General features: G+C 54.6%; 1 protein-coding gene across 1 annotated transcript in view; it reads left to right on the forward strand.

The window, feature by feature from the left end:
• Positions 1-12772, forward strand: part of P4HB (prolyl 4-hydroxylase subunit beta) — a 17161-nt gene extending 4389 nt beyond the window's left edge. Inside the window, exons 3-11 of the mRNA XM_017524840.1 lie at positions 687-820; positions 1015-1152; positions 8801-8905; positions 9081-9206; positions 9504-9704; positions 10124-10244; positions 10373-10554; positions 10901-10987; positions 11841-12772. Of these exons, the coding sequence (XP_017380329.1) occupies positions 687-820; positions 1015-1152; positions 8801-8905; positions 9081-9206; positions 9504-9704; positions 10124-10244; positions 10373-10554; positions 10901-10987; positions 11841-11921 (1175 nt within the window). The 3' untranslated portion in view covers positions 11922-12772. The remainder of the gene's footprint in view (positions 1-686; positions 821-1014; positions 1153-8800; positions 8906-9080; positions 9207-9503; positions 9705-10123; positions 10245-10372; positions 10555-10900; positions 10988-11840) is intronic.
• The last annotated feature ends 3805 nt before the right edge of the window (positions 12773-16577 follow it).

Here is a 16577-nt window from a genome sequence, read left to right on the forward strand (position 1 = left end):
AAGAGATCGAGACCATCCTGGTCAACACGGTGAAACCCCGTCTCTACTAAAAATACAAAACATTAGCTGGGCATGGTGGTGCATGCCTGTAATCCTAGTTACTCAGGAAGCTGAGGCAGGAGAATTGCCTGAACCCAGGAGGCGGAGGTTGCGGTGAGGCGAGATCGCGCCATTGCACTCCAGCCTGGGTAACGAGCGAAACTCCGTCCCAAAAGAAAAAAAAACAAAAACCAAAAAACAACAATGAGCCAGGTGTGGTAGTGTGCACCTGTAGCCCCAGCTACTCAGGAGGTTGAGGTGAAAGGATCACTTGAGCCCAGGAGTTGGAGGCTGCAGTGAGCCAAGATCCTGCCACTACACTCCAGCCTGGGTAACAGAGTGACCCCCTGTCTCACAAAAGAAAATGCAGAGGATTAATGGAAAAAATGGGTTTGTGATCCTGTTATTCAGAGATAATCACCCTCTTTCCTCCCCACGCCCCATAAACACCACCATGATCTCATGTACACTGGGGTTTAGGAGGCGGGCAGACGGCACCAGCCCTCTTCCGTGGTGAGAGAACATCTTGTTTAGGTTGAGTCAGGTGTTCTCAGCCTGGTTGGCAGGGAGCAGAGATGGGAACAGGCCTAGCAGGGTGAGTGGCACTGCCTGCTTGAGAGTGGAACCTACATTTGTTTGGGGTGTAGCTGGCAGAGAGGCTGATGACATCGTGAACTGGCTGAAGAAGCGCACGGGTCCAGCTGCCACCACCCTGCCCGACGGCGCAGCCGCAGAGTCCTTGGTGGAGTCCAGCGAGGTGGCTGTCATCGGCTTTTTCAAGGTAGAGGCTAGAGCTTCATCCCAGTCTTCTTTATTCTGTCATCTGTTGAGGAGGGGTCCCCACGGCCTGTGGCCAGCAGTTCTGCACATGTCTCCTCTGCCTGGGCACTGTGGGATCTGCCCTCCTGCTGGCCCAGGCAGGGCTGCTCAGTGCTGGGGGCTCGTGACTACCTTTGCTTTTCCCTTCTCGTTCAGGACGTGGAGTCGGACTCTGCCAAGCAGTTCTTGCAGGCAGCAGAGGCCATCGATGATGTCCCGTTTGGGATCACTTCAAACAGTGACGTGTTCTCCAAATACCAGTTGGACAAAGATGGGGTTGTCCTCTTTAAGAAGGTGAGTGGCCCCAGGCAGCTCTGCTCAGGTTAGTTCCAGGGTTGGTCTGCAGAGGGTGGCATTGCTCTCCTTCTTGTTAGGGGAGCCTTGCCCCTGGCAGCTTTGGCCCAGTCGCTGTGTTCTGTAGCTTTGCCCGAGTCACGGTGTAGGAGGCACGGATGTTGTGGCCTCTGCATTCAGCTTGGGCCCTCTGGTCCCTCTCCCGCCACAGCTGCCCCATGCTCTTTCACAAAAGACCCCAGGGGAGCTGCTTTTCACAGTTAGCTTTTTTTGCAATTATGATGAAACGTATAACAACATTTGTTCTTTTTTTTTTTGAGATAAGATTTCTCATCCTGCCACCCAGGCTGGAGTGCAGTGGTGCGATCTCAGCTCATTGCAACCTCTGCTTCCCAGGCTCAAGTGATCCTCTGATCTCAGCCTCCCAAGTAGCTGGGACTACAGGTGCATGCTACCACTCCTGGCTAATTTTTTGTATTTTTTGGTAGACATGGAGTTTTGCCATGTTGTTTAGGCTGGTCTTGAACTCCTGAGCTCAAAGTGAGCTGCCTGCCTCAGCCTCCCAAAATGGTGGGATTACAGGTGTGAGCCACCATGCCTGGCCACTTTTTTTTTGTTTTTTTTTGGAGACAGAGTCTCAGTTTATCACCAGGCGCCAGGCTGGAATGCAGTGGCACAATCTTGGCTCACTGCAACCTCCGCCTCCTGGGTTCAAGCAATTCTCCTGCCTCAGCCTCCTGAGTAGCTGGGACTACAGGCGCACACCACCACGCCCAGCAAATTTTTTTTTTTTTTTTTAGTAGAGATGGGGTTTCACCATGTTGGCCAGGATGGTCTCAATCTCTTGACCTTGTGATCTGCCTGCGTTGGCCTCCCAAATTGCTGGGATTACAGGTGTGAGCCACCATGCCCGGCCACGTTTTAACTTACATTCAGAGTGTCATGCATCATCCCTCTAATTTCTGGCACGTTTTCCTCACCCAGAGGTCCGAAGTATTGGTTCTCTGGGCGTGTTCTCACCCACTTGGCACCCATACTTCCTGTGCTCCTCAGCCCCAAGGGCACTACGACCCCTCAAGATCCACTTTGAAAACTGCCATCCTGATCCCGCTGTCCTTCTCCTGGGGAAGGGCTCCTGGACAGTGTGGCCTCTTCGCCGCTCTCCCCATTACCAGGACACAGCAGTGTCCATGTTTGCAGTGTGATGATGGGGCTTGTAGGTTTGGCTCTTTTCTCAGTCACCAGGCAGGGCAGCTGGGGCCACACACTTGTGCTCTAGGACATAGCTGAACCTGGATGTGGGTGATTGTGGGCTCGTGCCGCTAAGAGCAGGGGTAGTGTGGACAGGAGAGAAAGTTCCATGGGAGGAGGGACCTTGGGATTGAGGGCAGGAGGGCAGCCAGGAGTGGTTGGGCCTTCAGCTCCTGTCCCGTGTTGTTCCCAGAGGGGAGAAGAGCTTTTTAGACAGCAGCATCTTGAGCTGTGTGGGACGGGCAGCCTCTGGGATTGGGGCCAAGTGGTTTAGGCCATGAGGAACCCATTCCCTTTCTGTAGGAAGCACTGAGCATCTAGCACTCCCTGGGACTTGGGAGGGGAGGGTAGCGCCCTCCTCCTGGAGCATGGTGGTGCAGGTGGGCAGGACAGCTTCCTTCTACATCCTTGTTCTCATCATTTAGCTGTTTTTGCAGCCACTTCCTCAAGATAAGACAGTAGATGCTCTTTACCAGGAGACAGTCTCTTGATGTTCCCTGAAGGGAAGAGAATTGCTAAATTAGTCAGTTGCCATTGTAAGGTGCCCAGGAAATGAAAAATCTGACTAGAAAAAGCCAGTGAAGCCTGGGCACAGTGGCTTATGCCTATAATCCCAGCGCTTCGGGAAGCCAAGGTGGGCAGATCATGAGGTCAGAAGTTAGACCATCCTGGCCAACATGGTGAAACCCCGTCTCTACTAGAAATACAAAAATTAGCCGGGCATGGTGGTGCTTGCCTGTAATCCCAGCAACTTGGGAAGCTGAGGCAGGAGAATCCCTTGAACCTGGGAGTCAGAGGTTACAGTGAGCTAAGATCGTGCCATTACACTCCAGCGTGGGTAGCAGAGTAAGACTCTGTCTCAAAGAAAAAGCCAGTGAAGTGTTGGAAAAAGTTGAGGGGACCAAAGGTCTTTTTAGAACTTATATTAAAGAGAAAGTTCCAAGTCTTGTCCTGAAACTTGGGTTCTGGGGGAGACTTTCTCCAGGGCCCATGAGACTTGCGAACCCCGTTTCGTCACTCAGCCACACAGCTCCCTCAGTGCCCTCGGTGTCTGGAGTGGCCATTTGACTCTGTGTAGACAGCTTGGTGATTATGTGTCCGTGAAGGCTGGGAAGATGGTTTCGTTGCTGTTGTCTGTAAAGGTTCACGTGTGGCGGTCATCCGTGTGGGCCCCCACAGCTGAGTGTTCGCCTCAGTTCTCTGGAGCCCACTAGAGCTGGGCACAGACAATCCCACTTGGGACTGATGCCAGTTGGTGGGTGGCACTTTCTTGCCCACTGAGGGGTCTTCTGAAGGGAAGAGAAGTGGGCATTGCAGGAGCCCAGCTCCCTGTGCCATGTGCGCAGTAAGGGATGCCTTGGAAGTCAGAGCTTGCCCTGCAGCTGGGAGGATGAGCCCAACTTGTTCCTTTTCCGCCAGGCTGTTAACCCCGGTCCCTCAAAGTGAGGGAGGCCCTCTTGTGTGTGCAGTGGCCACAGGGGCTGCCTGGCTGAATCGGGTGCTGCTGTGTGGCCGATCGCCTGCTTCTCCCTTCTTTCCCTAGGGGGCACTGCAGCTCAGGAAAGCCTCTGCAGGGCGCTGGTCACTGGGACCGGGGTGTGAGAGCTTCTGATACTTCGTTTTTCCTTCTTCACCAGCTGGCAGCACTGGGCCTGTTCCTATTGTTGCTTGAGAAAGGGTCTTGCTGTTACCAGACTGCAGTGCAGAGGCACAGTCACAGTCCACTGCAGCTTCTACCTCCTGGCTCAAGCAGTCCTCCTACCTCTGCCCCCTGAGTAGCTGGGACCACAGGTGTGCACCATCACACCTGGCTTATTTATTTTTATTTATTTATTTTTTTTGAGACGGAGTTTCACTCTTGTTACCCAGGCTGGAGTGCAATGGCGCGATCTCGGCTCACCGCAACCTCCGCCTCCCGGGTTCAGGCAATTCTCCTGCCTCAGCCTCCTGAGTCGCTGGGATTACAGGCACGCACCACCATGCCCAGCTAATTTTTTGTAGTTTTAGTAGAGACGGGGTTTCACCGCGTTGACCAGGATGGTCTCGATCTCTTGACCTCGTGATCCACCCGCCTCGGCCTCCCAAAGTGCTGGGATTACAGGCTTGAGCCACTGCGCCCGGCCACCTGGCTTATTTTTTAAATATTTTTGTAGAAATGGGGTTTCACCATGTTGCCCAGGCTAGTCTTGAACTTCTGAGCTCAAACAATCCACCTGCCTTGGACTAAAACATTGGGATTCTAGGCGTAAGCCATATCACCCAGCCTGCATTCGGCCTTTCTATGCTGTTTGTCACTGTGGCCTGGCCGGGCTGGCCTCCTGCTGCTGTCCACGGCTAAGTGCAGCAGTTTCTTAACACAGTAGCCGGAGATGGAGAGTGATGTGGCATCTCTGCCGAAGTGGTGGCGGCCCTGGGACAGCTGCGGCCACTGTCTCCTCCTGGCTTCTTGGCATGAGATGGTGCAGGCCGCTTCACACTCTGGAGGGAGCACATCCCTTCTCCACGGGGGTAGGGGTGATTTTCTGTTTGTCTGTGGTCTCTGCCCAGCATTAGTCCTGACGGAGTGCAAGCCTGCCAGTGCCTTAGGAGCCCAGCCATCGCCAGCAGCCCATGTTCCAAAGGGTTCTCTCCAAGGGCCTCCCGGCCTTGGCTTTTCTGCCTCTTTTTATTCACCTTTGCCTCTCTGGGGAAGATGGAGCAGACTTGGAAGCCCCTGCCCCTTGGGCTCGGGTGGGGATGGTTGGTGCTTATGGCCTGGTTTAACATCAGCTCTTGGGGGTCAGGGTGGCCCAGGCACAGCATGCACAAGAGCAGGAAGTGGCACCTGTTTTTAAAGTTACTCTGAAGACACGTAAAGGGAAATGGCCAGTAAGAAAGGATGAGTGATTTATTTCCCCAAGTCTCATTTAAGAAGTTTGAGGTAACCAGGCTTGGTGGCTCACACCTGTGATCACCTAAACACTTGGAGAGGCCAAAGCAGGAGGATTGCTCAGCCAGGGCAACACAGCAGGACCATCTCTACAAAAACTAAAAATGAATTTTTAAAAAGTAGTTCTGCTGAGCATGGTGGTTCACCCCTATAATCCAGCACTTTGGGAGGCCGAGGCATGCGGACCACCTGAGGTCTGGAGTTTGACACCAGCATGACCAATATGGAGAAACCCCATGTCTACTAAAAATACAAAAATTAGCCAGGCATAGTGGCTCGTGCCTGTAATCCCCGCTACTCAGGAGGCTGAGGCAGGAGAATGGCTTGAACCCGGGAGGCGGAGGTAACAGTGAACCAAGATCGCACCACTGCACTCCAGCCTGGGCAACAAGAGCAAAACTCCATCTCAAAAAAAAAAAGTAGTTCTGGGCTGGACGCTGAGACTTACACCTGTAATCTAACACTGTGGGAGGCTGAGGCAGGAGGATCACGGGGTCAACAGATTGAGACCATCCTGGCCAACATGGTGAAACCCCATGTCTACTAAAAGGTGGCACATGCCTGTAATCCTAGCTACTCAGGAGGCTGAGGCAGGGGAATCACTTGAACCCGGGAAGCAGAGGTTGCAGTGAGCCGAGATTGTGCCATTGCACTCCAGCCTGAGTGATGAGCAAAACTCCGTCTCAAAAAATGAAAAAATAGTAGTTTGGAGGGAGTGATGGAAGGCTCACCTGAAATTCTCACTTGAAGAGCCTTAGCACAGGAGCACCTCTGAGCCTGAGCGGAGGCTGCATCCTCTGCCCTAGGCTGACCCCCGTGTCTGGGCTACCACGGCCTCTCCGTGTGGCCTCAGGATTCCCTGAAGCTGCCGTACATTATTAGGGGTCCCCAGGGGCTTATGGGCATGCGGATTATGCCTTTTGGGATGTATCGTATTAGAAACTAGAGCTAAGAATAAGAAAAATGTTTTTTTTGTTTTTGTTTTTGAGATGGAGTCTGGCTCTGTCACCCAGGCTGGAGTGCAGTAGCGTAATCTTGGCTAACTGCAACCTTCAACTCCTGGGTTCAAGTGATTCTCCTGCCTCAGCTTCCCACGTAGCTGGGATTACAAGCGTGTGCCACTACGCCTGGCTAATTTTTGTTTGTTTTGAGACAGAGTTTTGCTCTTGTTGCCCAGCCTGGAGTGCAATGACATGATCTTGGCTTACTACAACTTCTACTTCCCGAGTTCAAGCTATTCTCCTGCCTCGGCCTCCTGAGTAGCTGGGATTACAGGCGCCCACCACCACGCCTGGCTTATTTTGTATTTTTAGTAGAGACAGGTTTCTCCACATTAGTCAGCCTGGTCTCAAACTGACCAGGTGATCCGCCTGCCTCGGCCTCCCAAAGTGCTAGGATTACAGGCATGAGCCACCACACCCGCTAGTTTTTTTGTATTTTTAGTAGAGACAGGTTTTCACCATGTTGGACCAGGCTGGTCTCAAACTCCTGGCCTCAGGTAATCCACCCACCGCAGCCTCCCAAAGTGCTGGGATATTAGGCATGAGCCACCACACCCAGCCTGCTTTTGTTTGTTTGTTTGTTTGTTTTTAAGATGGAGTCTCACTCTGTCGCCCGGGCTGGAGTGCAGTGGCACAATCTTGGCTCACTGCAACGTCTGCCTCCTGTGTTCAAGTGATTCTCCTGCCTCAGCCTGTCAAGTAGCTGGGATTACAGACGTCTGCCACCACACCTGACTAATTTTTGTGTTTTTAGTGGCGGCAGGGTTTCGCTGTGTTGGCCAGGCTGTCTCTAACTCCTGACCTCAAGTGATCCTCCCACCTTGGCCTCCAAAAGTATTGGGATTACGGGAACACACCACCACACCCAGCTAATTTTTTGTATTTTTGGCAAAGTCAAGATTTTACTGTGTTGGCCAGGCTGGTCTCGAACAAGTAATCCACCTGCCTCAGCCTCCCAGACTTTTAGTATTACAGGTGTGAGCCACTATACCCAGCCTTTTTTTTTTTTTTTTTTTTTTTTTAATTAATTTTTGAGACTGAGTTTTGTTCCTGTTGCCCAGGCTGGAGTGCAGTGGTGCTATCTCAGCTCACTGCAGCCTCCGCCTCCCAGGTTCAAGCGATTCTCCTGCCTCAGCCTCCTGAGTAGCTGGATTACAGGTGCCCGCCACCATGCCTGGCTTATCTTTGTATCTTTAGTAGAGATGGGGTTCCACCATGTTGGCCAGACTGGTCTCGAATTCCTGGCCTCCATCCATCCATCCACCTTGGCTTCCCAAAATGCTGGGATTACAGGTGTGAGCCACTGTGGCCAAATTTATTTTAAAAGAACAGTGATCCCATTACATATTATCATAAATAATATGCTTTTTTTTTTTTTTTTTTTTTTGAGACTGAGTTTTGTTCCTGTTGCCCAGGCTGGAGTGCAGTGGCGCGATCTCAGCTCACTGCAACCTCCGCCTCCTGGGTTCAAGCAATTCTCCTGCCTCAGCCTCCTGAGTAGCTGGGATTACAGGCACGCGCCACCATGCCCAGCTAATTTTTTGTAGTTTTAGTAGAGACGGGGTTTCACCATGTTGACCAGGATGGTCTCGATCTCTTGACCTCGTGATCCACCCGCCTCGGCCTCCCAAAGTGCTGGGATTACAGGCGTGAGCCACCGCGCCCGGCCTTTTTTTTGTATTTTTAGTAGAGACGGGGTTTCACCATGTTGACCAGGATGGTCTCGATCTCTTGACCTCGTGATCCACCCGCCTCGGCCTCCCAAAGTGCTGGGATTACAGGCGTGAGCCACCGCGCCCGGCCTTTTTTTTGTATTTTTAGTAGAGACGGGGTTTCACCATCTTGACTAGGATGGTCTTGATTTCTTGACCTTGCGATCCACCCGCTTCAGCCTCCCAAAGTGCTGGGATTACAGGCGTGCGCCACTGTGCCTGGCCTAAATAATATTCTTATGGAAATTATTTTTTCCCAGACAAAAAGAATTTAGTGCTGAGTGTTGTTTTAGGTTCTGCCAAGAGGACCCTCCTCTCCCGCCCTCCTGCTGTTGTGACACCAGGCACCCAGCAGCCTCTGTGGGTTTGCGCCACAGCACATGAGAGGGAGAGTGAAAAGGCAGAGGCCATAGAAGTGTGAATGTGAAAATAGCTTTGACCACGTGGTGCCTTGAAAGGGTTGGGGGCCCTGGGGATGGATCACACTTTGAGGGTTGCTGGAACACCACGAGCTCCAGGCTTGAGTTGTGGACGTGAAACCAGCCATTGAATTCACTGGTGGCCATAAGGCTATGGCCGGGGCCAGTCTGGCTGTCGAGGAAGTCGTATCCTGTATCCATTGCTGCAAACTGTGGCTCGAAACCCCCCAGGAGGGTGGGGCTGCAGGCCGCTGTGCCTGCCCACGTCCAGGGAGACCCGAGCCCCAGGGTCTGTGCTCCCAGCAGCAGTGCTCAGGGCCCCCTTTCTGTCCATAGTTTGATGAAGGCCGGAACAACTTTGAAGGGGAGGTCACCAAGGAGAACCTGCTGGACTTCATCAAACACAACCAGCTGCCCCTTGTCATCGAGTTCACCGAGCAGGTGCGGCTCCCCCGATGTCCTACAGCCCCCAGACTTGGGGTAGGGAGGGGGATTGGGGGTGGCATGAGGCTCCTGGTCACCACTGCTCTCCAGCGTCTGGCATTGGAGGTTGTTGGGAAAACATTCTGCATTAATAGTGTATAGTTCAGACCAGTAACTTAAGTTTATAACACAGACAGCCCCGAAGATTTTTGGAGGTGAAATCAAGACTCACATCCTGCTGTTCCTGCCCAAGAGTGTGTCTGACTATGATGGCAAACTGAGCAACTTCAAGAAAGCGGCCGAGGGCTTCAAGGGCAAGGTCAGCCGTTTCTCTGGGTGGCTCGTGGGGCGGTGCCAGGGAACAGCATGACTCTTTCCGAGGTGACAGATGTGTGGGGTCTTCCTGAGGCTGCCTACTGGACCGGGCACCTGCTGAACGTGGGTGAGGGGCCAGACAGGCCAGCCCTCTGCTCCCAGACCTGCTGGTCTGGTTGGGCATCCCCAGAGTCCATCCACATTGGAGGAGAGAGGCGCCGGGAGCAAAGTCAGGGATGGAGGCAGAGGGGCAGCCTGCCAGCGTCTCCCGCATATGCACACCCTGCCTTTTCTCCCCCAGATCCTGTTCATTTTCATCGACAGCGACCACACCGACAACCAGCGCATCCTCGAGTTCTTCGGCCTGAAGAAGGAAGAGTGCCCGGCTGTGCGCCTCATCACCCTGGAGGAGGAGATGACCAAATACAAGCCTGAATCGGATGAACTGACGGCAGAGAGGATCACAGAGTTCTGCCACCGCTTCCTGGAGGGCAAAATCAAGGTGGGCACGCGTCGCAGGCCAGGGCTGCCTCTCGGGTGGAGCTGCCCCCTTGGGGTTTCTGGGCTTCGTCCTCAAAGTAACATCTTCAGAGAGGGGACAGACCGTGAGACAAGGTGAAGACCACCATTCTTGTCACACCCTCGAGGACCTGGAGGAGCCCTCCTGTTGACATGGCTGGCCCAGATGCTCCTCACAGAAGCCTCCTGGCTGGCGAGGGTGCCGCCTGCCCGGGCTCATTGGGCCCAGCCCACTGGCTCAGCCCTCTCTTTCCGGATTCTTGGCACTGTCGGCTTCCGCAGCCGCCATCCTCGTGTGCCAAGTGCAGCCGCCCACCTCAGCCCTGGCCAGGGGTGGGGGTCGGGGACCTCTGTGTTCCCCTGGGCGGTGCTGCCCCTCACCGTGCCCTGCCTGCCCTCCAGCCCCACCTGATGAGCCAGGAGCTGCCTGAGGACTGGGACAAGCAGCCTGTCAAGGTGCTTGTTGGGAAAAACTTTGAAGAGGTGGCTTTCGATGAGAAGAAGAACGTCTTTGTGGAGTTTTGTAAGTGTCACTCCTCAGCCTCCAGGTCTGTGTCCCCAGGGCATGCGAGAGGGGTGCGGACTCCTGGGAAGTGTCTCTGCCAGTGGCTTTGTGGTCCAGGACAGACCCTAGAACTGCTTTCTTTTCAGACGCCCCGTGGTGTGGTCACTGCAAACAGTTGGCTCCCATTTGGGATAAATTGGGAGAGACATACAAGGACCATGAGAACATCGTCATTGCCAAGATGGACTCGACTGCCAACGAGGTGGAGGCTGTCAAAGTGCACAGCTTCCCCACGCTGAAGTTCTTTCCAGCCAGCGCTGACAGGACGGTGTGGTTTCCCTCCAGGCAGGGCTGGGGTGGGCTCTGGGAAGAGCAGTGGTCCCATGGCAGCCTGGGTGCCTATCTGGAAGGAGCCTGGGGCTAGTCAGGTGGGAGAAGAGCTGTGGGGACTCCTTGAGAAGCACCCATCTGTTTTTCTTTTTTGAGAGAGATGGGGTTTCACTATGTTGCCCAGGCTGGTTTTGAACTCCTGGCCAAGCAGTCCGCCTATCTTGGCTTCCCGAAGTGCTGGGATTCCAGGGCCTGCTCTGCCTCTCTGTAGAGAGGAAGAGCCCGTGCCAGGAGATTGGCTCGGCGGCAGGACCAGCCCTTGCACTTCCTTCTGTCTTCCACAGGTCATTGATTACAATGGGGAGCGCACACTGGATGGTTTTAAGAAGTTCCTGGAGAGTGGTGGCCAGGATGGGGCAGGGGATGATGACGTGAGTTCGGTTACAGCCTTGGGCTGGTCTGGGATTCAGCCTGCCTGGGCTTGACTTGGAGGTGGGAATGGTACTCCTGGAGGCATGTTTGTGTCCTGGGCCCTGGGGCCCCAGACCTCTGCCCAGCAGGGCCACGGGATGTGCTCCCAGCACTCTGAGGAAGCAGCTCTCCCTGGTCAGTGCTGCTTTAGGGGGACAGTGTTCTTTAAAAACCAGATTTTGTTTAGAAAACCTTTTGAGACACGGCATTGGCTCCTCACCCTCTGTTAACTTGGACTTGAGTGTCCATCCCCGACCCACTGGCGTGGCCCAGACACAGGGGAGCAGGCATGGGTCTGCCCTTGGGAGCTCAGTCCTGCCCATCAGTGTGGCCAGCAGCAGTGCTGACTTTGGGGGGAAGCAGGAGGGCAGGTGTCAGGAGAACATAGCAGGCGCAGGGTGTTTGACCATGGTGAGGGAGGTGAGGGCATGGCCAGCTCAGGCTGGGAGTGCTGGTACACAGTGGGAGGGAGACACACGCTGCCTGGGCTGGGGACGGAGGGCCAGCCCCTTGTCCTGCCTGTGGCCTGTTGCTGGCCGGACCCTGAGGGTTGGAAGTATTCTGGTCACACCTCAGCAGTTACTGTGCTTAGACTTCATGCTGGGGCTGTTGTCCCTGCCAAGATGGGACCCTCTGTAGGTTCCATGATGCCAAATTGGGAGGCACACATACCCCTGCCAATCTCATAAAGATCAGGGTTGGCTGCTCTGGTGGTCGTGCCCAGCTGGTCCCTGGTGTGGGCAGCATGGGGTGCTGGGTGCTGGCAGCCTCAGCCACTGCAGCCAACCCGTCCCCTCTCATCCTGCATCCCAGGATCTCGAGGACCTGGAAGAAGCGGAGGAGCCAGACATGGAGGAAGATGATGATCAGAAAGCTGTGAAAGATGAACTGTAACACGGAATGCCAGACCCGGGTGCCGCCAAGACTCCTCGGGGGCTGCACACCCAGCAGTGCACACCTCCGAAGCCTGTGGCCCTCGCCTGAAGGAGGGCGTCGCCGAAAATCCAGGGAACCTTTCTGAAGTGACACCTCGTCCCCCCACAGCGTCCATTCACACTCGTCTCTTCCTTTTGCTTTTCAATTTTTGGAAAGGGATCTATCTCCAGGCAGCCCGCCCTGGTGGGCCTTGTCTTGAAAGGTGATGTACTTTTTTGTACGTGGGTCTGTCCAGATGCTTGCTTGAGTGTTCAGAGTCTCGCCGCCTCCCTCCTGCGGGAGGTTTCTGCTCTCTTTGAAAATTCCATTTGTGGGATTTTTAGACGTTTTTCGACATCAGGGTATTTGTTCCACCTTGGCCAGGCCTCCTTGGAGACACTTGTCCCCTGTGTGGGAGGGATGGAGCCAGGCTGGACACGGTCAGTCAGCACCGCGTGCAGTGTTGCCATGACTGAACATGGCTCTTGCATTTTTTGGGTAAATGGAGACCTCCACATCCTGTCATGGTGTCCCCCATGCCTGGAGTGGGGCTGGTGGCTTCCGGCCATGGGGCCCAAGACAGGCCTTTCCCCTTCCCTTCCTCAAGCCAGAGCTCCTCGTCCTGTGGTGGGCTCATTGCTTGTGACCACTGGCCTTTCTGCAGCGCAGTCCATGACCTGCTCAAGGCAGAACCAGGACCCCTGACTTCCAGCCTGGGAGGTGGCTGAGGATGCTGGAGCTGAGTCAGACGTTGACAATTCTTCAGGCATTTCTAGCTCACAATCGGAATTGAACACATTGGCCAAATAAAGTTGAAATTTTACCACCTGTCCTTGCCTCGGGTTTATCTCACCCACCCCAGGGAGCTGGGCTGGAATGCTGATGCTAAGGCCATCTGCCAGGCCTTGGTGGGGTCACTGGTGTTGAGAGGCTTTCCCCTGGAGTGAGGGGCAGATGCAGAAACAGGCACCAGTCTCCCCCGCAGAGCTGTGGCCTCGAGGCCCAGGCAGCACGGACTTGCGGCTCCCAGGGAGGATGCCTGCCCTGTGTGCAGGCTGCTTCGCCTGAACTGTGACCGGGCTTCTACTGTGGGGCTAGACCCTGGATGTGGACACAGGTGAAGCCACCCAGCCCCACGTCATGTTCACAGGCTCCAGGTCATTCCCTTCTGTCCCTGCTGTGGAGTGACGAGAAATCAGGTGGACTCGGGCTTTAAGGACGGGTGAGAGGATCAGGGTGGGCTCCTTCTCACTAGCCCTTCCCTCAACAAAGGGCTGGGGCAGGGACTCATGCCTGGAATCTCAGTGCTGGGGCAGCATGGGGAGACCCCATCTCTACAAAAAATTAAAAATGAGCCTGGCATGGTTTGCTCCCGGCTACTTGGGAGGCCGAGGTGGGAGCATTGCTTAAGCCGGGGAGGTCGAGGCTGCAGTGAGCAGAGATGGCACCACTGCACTCCAACCTGGGTGACAGTGAGACCCTGCCTTATTATTAGAATCTCCTGGTCTTTACGTTGTTATTTGGCTTAACTTCAGACCTCTTATGGTTCACATACGGAAAAACAGTCGATTTTTTTTGAAGACGCAAAGCTGCGACCTGTGTGCAGGGCTGGGTGATGCCTCTGCGCAGCCTGGATTTGCTGCTTCTCCACAAGGGAGATCTTAGAGGCTCTGTGGTGTCTGTGGGTCCCACTGAGGGCAAGAGCAGGGTGCAGCAGGGCTCATGGTGGTCCTTGAGGACAGGCGGGGCAGAAGGAAGGAGCCCAAGAGCACAGGAGGGCATGGGGGTGGAACTATGGCTCTAGGGAGGCTGCTAGGCCCTCGCCAGGCTGCCTTGAGCCCTGCCTGTGACTGGGTGAGCACTACCAACTTCGTGTCCTGACGTGCTTCCTGGAGCAGTAGCTTCTGCACCGCCCAGGTTCCCGGGTATCCTCCCAGATCCCGAGCTTGCGGGCTGCCTGGAGCTGGTGGAGCCAGAGACAGCTCTCAAGCCAGACCAGGCCTTGTGGTGCGCCCGTGGTGAGGGAGGCGAGGACCGCTACTGCCCTTCCTGGTCCCCCAGGCCCTCACAAGCCTAGACACTCCTGGCACAGCTGTGGAGTATCTGGCCAGCGTGCTGCAAGGACCTGTGTCAGCATGTTGCCAGCACCGACCAGCCTGGTTTGCCCACTGTCCGTGGCCCAACACGACTCACACCAGCTCAGCAGTCTGGGTGCTGCCATCTGCCCTGGCCCCTGGCTCTGTGGTGTTGCAGACGGTTTCTGACTAGTTCAGCTCCAGGGCCTCAGTGGGGTTTGTGTGCCTTGCCTGGGTCTTGCAACACGGTGAGCTACATACGGAAAAGTGGGCATGGGCATCTGGAGGTGCCATGGGAGGATGTTAGCTTTGCCCCCAAGATGTGAACAGAGGCCCAGGAGCTGTGGCTTTTTGCAGGGTCTCTGAGGAAGGAGGCTGTCTTGAGTCACAGCTAAAGGGGTGGCCTGTGTTTGTGCCTGTGCTCCCTGCCCTTGAGACAGGGTGCAGTGGCCCTGTGGACCAGCTGTGTGGGGAGCTGGCCCTCTGGAGAGAAAGCTGGGACATGGTGCAGCTGCCCGGAGCACAGAGCAGGGGTGTCATGTGCTCCTGGGAGGGCAGGGAGTCACTGATACCTTTCCAATTTTGCAGAGGCAGCTGATGAGCACATTCCTGGGCTTGGCTGTGTGGGGAGGCTGTGGGGCCATGTCTAAAACCTCTCCGGCTGGGCTGCTGGATTAGCAGCGAGACTTTGAAGGCTCTGGGGGGAGGCGGTTAGGGCTTAGCAGCCTGGGATTTCCCAACTTCTGTCTCTCCAGGTGCCAGGGAAGCCACCGGCCAGGAGCCTGAAACTGGCTGCCCAGCATATGTACGCCACCCTGGGGGTCCTCTGGCCTTGGGGAGGGAAGGGCGCCTCCGGTCCTAGGCGGCCCTCCTGCCGGACTGCAGTGGGAGCTGCACTGACTCCTTTTTCTTTTTTTTTTCAGATGGAGTCTTGCTCTGTCACCCAGGCTGGAGTACAGTGGTGTGATCTCGGCTCCCTGCAACCTCCGCCTCCTGGGTTCAAGTGATTCTCCTGCCTCAGCCTCCCAAATAGCTAGGACTACAGGAGTGTGCCACCGTGCCCAGCTAATTTTGTGTATTTTTTAATAGAGACCAGGTTTCACCATGTTGACCAGGCTGGTCTTGAATTCCTGACCTCAGCTGATCTGCCTGCCTCTGCCTACCACAGTGCTGGGATTACAGGCATGAGCCACCATGCCGGGCCTAGCTGACTTTTCTAACAGGGTCTCCAGGGTGCTTTCTGCAGAACAGTGCTGGTTGCATTCACTGGACATTTATTTATTTTTTTTAATTTGAGACAGGGTCTTACTCTGTTGCCCAGGCTGGGGTGCAGTGGTGTGATTATAGCTCATTGCAGCCTCAAACTCCTGGGCTCAAGCAATCTTTGCACCTCAGGCACACAGTACCATGCCTGGCTAATTTTTAAATGTTTTGAACAGAAGGGGGTCTCCCAATGTTGTCCAGGCTGGTCTTGAAATTCTGGCTTCAAGTGATCCTCCAACCTTGGCCTCCCAAAGTGCTGGGATTACAAGCATGAGCTACTGAGCCCGGCCTGGCCTCACCGGACTTTTAAAGTTGGATGTAGCCGGGCATGGTGGCACGTGCCTGTAATCCCAACTACTCAGGAGGCTGAGGTAGGAGAACTGCTTGAACCCGGGAGGTGGAGATTGCAGTGAGCCGAGATCGTGCCATTGCACTCCAGCCTGGGCAACAGGAGCAAAACTCCATCTCAAAAATAAAAATGAAAACAGCTGGGGGGCGCGGTGGCTCAAGCCTGTAATCCCAGCACTTGGGAGGCCGAGGCGGGTGGATCACGAGGTCAAGAGATCGAGACCATCCTGGTCAACATGGTGAAACCCCGTCTCTACTAAAAATACAAAACATTAGCTGGGCATGGTGGCGCGTGCCTGTAATCCCAGCTACTCAGGAGGCTGAGGCAGGAGAATTGCCTGAACCCCGGAGGCAGAGGTTGCGGTGAGCCGAGATCGCACCATTGTACTCCAGCCTGGGTAACAAGAGCGAAACTCTGTCTCAAAAAAAAAAAAAAGAAAACAAACAAAAAAGTTGGATGGTAAACCTTTTCCTTTTCCTTTAGATGTTCCAGTTCATCCTCCAGAAGGCAGGAACTTAGAATCATGCAGACTAGATCAATTTGCAAGTTCAAATGGATCAAGAAGAATCAGGGACAAAACTCCATGAATACAGGTTTTGCTCTGATGTCGTTCTGCGTGACCAGCATGCTGTGCCCACTGTGGAGCAGGCTCAACTGTTTATGGATGGCTTCTGATGGAAAGTTTCACAGCTGAGGTGCTCCAGCTAGTGTCCATCATGGCATAGAACACACAGTTTCCACATCCTGGCTGGGCACGGTGGCTCACGCCTGTAATCCCAGCACTTAGGGAGGCAGAGGCTTGTGGATCACGAGGTCAGGAGTTCAAGACCAGCCTGGCCAAGATGGTGAAACCCCATCTCTACTAAAAATACAAAAAGTTAGCCGGGCGTGGTGGCGGGCACCTGTAATCCCAGCTACTCGGGAGGCTGAGGCACAGAATTGCTTGAA

Source organism: Cebus imitator, unplaced genomic scaffold (genome assembly GCF_001604975.1).
Source record: "Cebus imitator isolate Cc_AM_T3 unplaced genomic scaffold, Cebus_imitator-1.0 Scaffold36, whole genome shotgun sequence".
NCBI lineage: Eukaryota > Metazoa > Chordata > Mammalia > Primates > Cebidae > Cebus > Cebus imitator.